Below are 4,120 nucleotides of genomic sequence, written 5' to 3' on the forward strand. Positions count from 1 at the left end.
GGTATTTGATAAGGAAAATTTTTTAGTAGTCGATAACCGGTTCGATACCCAAAAAGTGGTATTCGCACACCCCTAGTTCTGATCCTAACTATATCGCAATAATCCAGCACCAGACGTGCTCTCATTAATTGGCGTATCAGTGATGTACATCTGGTTGATATGCGCGTGTGCGGGTCCTTTTAAACAAGATGCCCCGGGCTCAGAAATGTTTTCGGAAATGCCCATTGTGTCCCTGCTGGAGTTTTTTTCTTTTTTTTTTAACTAGACAAACGGATATACAACACGCCATTCATGTTTTGGATATAAAATTTCAATTATGGTTATAAAATATAATTATCTCTTCAAAAAATCATTAAAAATTCAAGACGGCATATTTCAGAAACATAAGGAATCAGAAAAAAATACTTGGTTTTTGTCAATAATGTCCATTTAAAGAAAAATTATTTTCAATTGAGAGATTGACTTTTTTATTCATTCAATAGGGAGCTAACAACTGGCTAGGGGGAAGAGATAGTCTGACGTCACGCAGCCCCCTCTGGTTGGCATTTTTGCGCGTAGAATACTGTTTCCAACCGTTAGGGGGATGAAACTCCAGTAAGAGATAGAAGGGTGTGACGTTTCAGGGTTAGAACTGTTAGCTCCCTATGGATCTGAAATTTTTGAAAATTTGGTCGTGAAAGTGTTTTCTGTTAAAACTCACGATGAGGCCAATGAAGTTTCACGGATTAAAACTCGAAAAAACGTCTGAAGTTGTATCTTGAAAAGACTTCAACAAAAAACGCTAAAATCGCCATAGATTGTCCAAAAATATAAATTTCAAAAACGGGTTTAAGCGTTTTAAAAATCATTTTAGAAACCGTCGGTTGGTTATTTCGTTCCGTCAACAGCTTATTAGTATAATATTTAGTAAAGATCTTATTCCTCATTTGTTGACTGGTTTCAAAGAATCTCAAAATTCTGCAAAGCAATATGTTAGTACGTGACATAAATCGGAGCCTCCGAAATGAACTAGGCCCATGCGTGTCGCGAAGCGAGAATATTTTTTTAACCAATTTAGTTCGCTGTGGTTTTACGCTTGGGGGCGCTTATATTACCGTAAAATAAAGAAAGTTCAACCCCGTGACCCTGTCGACTGCTTAAGTATTTGGGCCAAGGTCGCGGATTGTAAGCAGGGCTCGACATAAGGATATTTTTTTTAGTAGTCAGCCTGACTAGTGAGCCCCCTATCCCAGTTTTTTTTTAGTAGTCACTGACTAGTGAGACGCATGGTTTACGAATATTTGGGACATTTTTTTACTAGTCAAGTTGACTAGTGAACCCCCAAATTTCGATTTATTTTAGTAGTCAAGGCATTTTTTTTAGTAGTCAAATGCCTTGACTAGTGCCTTATGTCGAGCCCTGAATGTAAGTATACGTTTTTATTACTCTTACTGAATTATTTTAATTAAAATAATTCATTTTGTTGTCATCAATACAATCTAACCGAAAGTTTCAATAAAAAGTGAATAGCCCCAAAAACATTTACGTTGGTTTTAGGATGAAACTTTTCTCTATCAAAAAATTTTTATGACTGACCCCTAAAATATCAACGATAATTTAAGGAAGACCCCTGTCACAACGGTAATATAAGCACCATCTCGTACACATATATGGTGAAAATATTTTCCTTAACAAACTGGATATTTCCCCATATAAAATTTGACATGCATGGGCCTAGTTCATTTCGGAGGCTCCGCATAAATGATGTTTTTATTTTTTTTGAAGGATTTTTATGAATACTGCATGGTATTAATTGATGAACTTACATGTAATTGGCGTGTTCCAAAACGACTCGAGGAGTATGTTTGTAAAACAGCATAGAGTAGAACGAAGGGAAGTATGTCTCAGCTCCCAAGTAACAAGAACACTTTGAAAGCCTTCGTATTTGAATTAAGTACATCAAATAGTCGTAGTCGTGAATAATAGCGTGTTTGCCGCAGATAAAGTCGGCGTCTAATGTTCGAGATGGGAATGTTTTCAATTTTCCATACAACTTAGTAAACAAGGTATCGTTTTGTTCCATGCGTTCCTAAAAAGCAAACACAAATAATTTGAGATACGTAGACTTAAATTATCGGTTTTAAGTTTCGATGAATTTACACGATGCTGCAATGAGGGCTAATAATTAGTTAAAAAGGTTTTTGCACTCCTATACATACATCGCAACTGAACTGAGGATGTAGAATTAAAAGTTAATATCGAATATTAACTTACCTTAAAATTTAGTTTCAAGAGGTCTAAAATTAAAACTGGTTTAGGGTAAGCGGCTAACCTTCCACTCACTTTTGCTTTGGTTGAAGCTATTGCTTCTATAGATGTTATTGGCACAAGTTTTTCATTCGATAAGACATCCTCAATAGAGTCGATGTATTTTGATCTGTCTGTTAATAATTCGCTTTTCAAGTTGCCGTTATAAGCTTTCATTATGATACTGCACATTAGAATCCAACTGCCCACAAATATTCGAGTGGCGAAGTATGTTGATGGTAAATCTGCTCCTGTAAATGAATGAGCAAACCAAAATATTATTACTTACCCTAAACAAAGAGGTAAATTCACTTCAAATGCTATTTGCTTCTCGTGTCCTAGTTAACGGTCTCAAGGGATCAGTGTTGCAGAAAATAGCGAAAAATGAAATTGTTACAGTTTTCGAGGCTATAGCGCACATTTCACTAATTTGAATTAGCCTCGAGAAAATAGTCCTTTTCATTACAATTCTATATTAACAATTTGGGAAACCAAAATAAACCTCTCAGAGTCGAGACGCAATTAAGAGGTTTTCTTAAATAATTAAATAAATATAATTGATATTAATTATTTTACTCGTCATTAATTTAGTTTAATTATAGTTAAACAGTTTTAAGAAACTTTATTCCTAAAATCATTTTAAACAGCTATTGTTGACGTTTTAATTCAAGCGTATGCCTCTTTAACAATTTTTGGAAATTTAGGGTATATAAGGCGATTGATTCACTATAGTGACAAGAAAACTCGCAATTGTGTGAACCTTTGGTGGAAGCCCTGCCTTTGGAAGGCTAGACGTTTCCCGTAACCCTAGCGGATCGCCGCGTATTCCTTAACCCCAACGATGATAATGGTCCTGGAGTAGAAGCTAATTTTGCTTTCTGCGAACACGTTTGCTCCCATTTGCCAATTGCGAACTCGGTGACAGACACACAGACAGACACGCTCCGAGACACGTGCAGTGTAGTACCTCTCCGTGACGTCATCGTCACTCGGAGAGGTAAAAAAAAAAGCCCAGACAAAAATTTGTCCAAACATCAAAATAATCACCATTTAGAAGGCTTGCTGTATAGTACCAAATTACGTTGGTCAACTTTTGCAGTTTTGATTTTACATTTGGAAAAGAAAACTCTTTAAACCATGTTGAAATGAATGCAATCAGAACTATAGTTATAGCCAAAACAAGCCAGACTGCATCTTCCAATCCTTGAACATTATATTCTTCAGGTTCACGAGTTATGATTCCATTTCTTATTGGGTTGCCAGTTAATATTCCCACTTCGACGAAATGATGCGGTGGAATGAAAGAATATCTCAATACACTTAAACTCACTGGCATGAAAAGCGTAAAAGCTGTGTGGATAATCTTAAAAAACAGTATTTTACTTATAAAACTACAATGCTCATGAGTGTTTCAATTAATTAACGAAAACTTATTTGATAATTTGCATATAGGTCTAGAGTTACGTAATTTTACTCTGTATCAGATTAAATTACCTCTGAAATTTTGTAAGAAAGTTGATCTTAAAGACCGACTTACATCGAAAAGAGTTCTAGCGAACTGAAAACCGAGCATCGAGGCTACAATGGAGCGACAATGCCGATTTTCGAATCCCCGCTGGGGTAAAAGATGGAAGGGTTCTAGCAAAGTGAAAGCCGTGCAATGCGGTTCTAGCGAACTGAAGATACACAATAGAGAATTTTCTTCAGGGGAAAGCAAAAATTCGAGAGGAAATAAATTTAAAAGGATTTCTATTGTTCATCTTCAGTTCGCTAGAAACACATTGCTCGGCTTTCAGTTAGCGAGAACCCTTCCAACGTTTGACCCAGCGGGGCT

At 36.2% G+C, this 4,120-nt stretch overlaps 1 protein-coding gene across 1 annotated transcript; it reads right to left on the reverse strand.

Annotated features, from left to right (window-relative positions):
* Positions 1–688: 688 nt before the first annotated feature.
* On the reverse strand, positions 689–3,859 carry LOC149618874 (uncharacterized). Its single transcript, XM_089854536.1, has 5 exons — positions 3,781–3,859; positions 3,334–3,636; positions 2,323–2,537; positions 1,806–2,068; positions 689–957 (listed from the first exon to the last, which is right to left on the reverse strand). The coding sequence occupies exons 1-5, from the start codon at positions 3,857–3,859 to the stop codon at positions 726–728; spliced, it is 1,092 nt and encodes a 363-aa protein (XP_089710662.1). The 3' UTR covers positions 689–725.
* Positions 3,860–4,120: the final 261 nt, after the last annotated feature.

This window comes from Phalangium opilio, unplaced genomic scaffold, assembly GCF_054372755.1.
Source record: "Phalangium opilio isolate 3A_F unplaced genomic scaffold, DU_Popi_V2 ptg000209l_1, whole genome shotgun sequence".
Classification (NCBI taxonomy): domain Eukaryota; kingdom Metazoa; phylum Arthropoda; class Arachnida; order Opiliones; family Phalangiidae; genus Phalangium; species Phalangium opilio.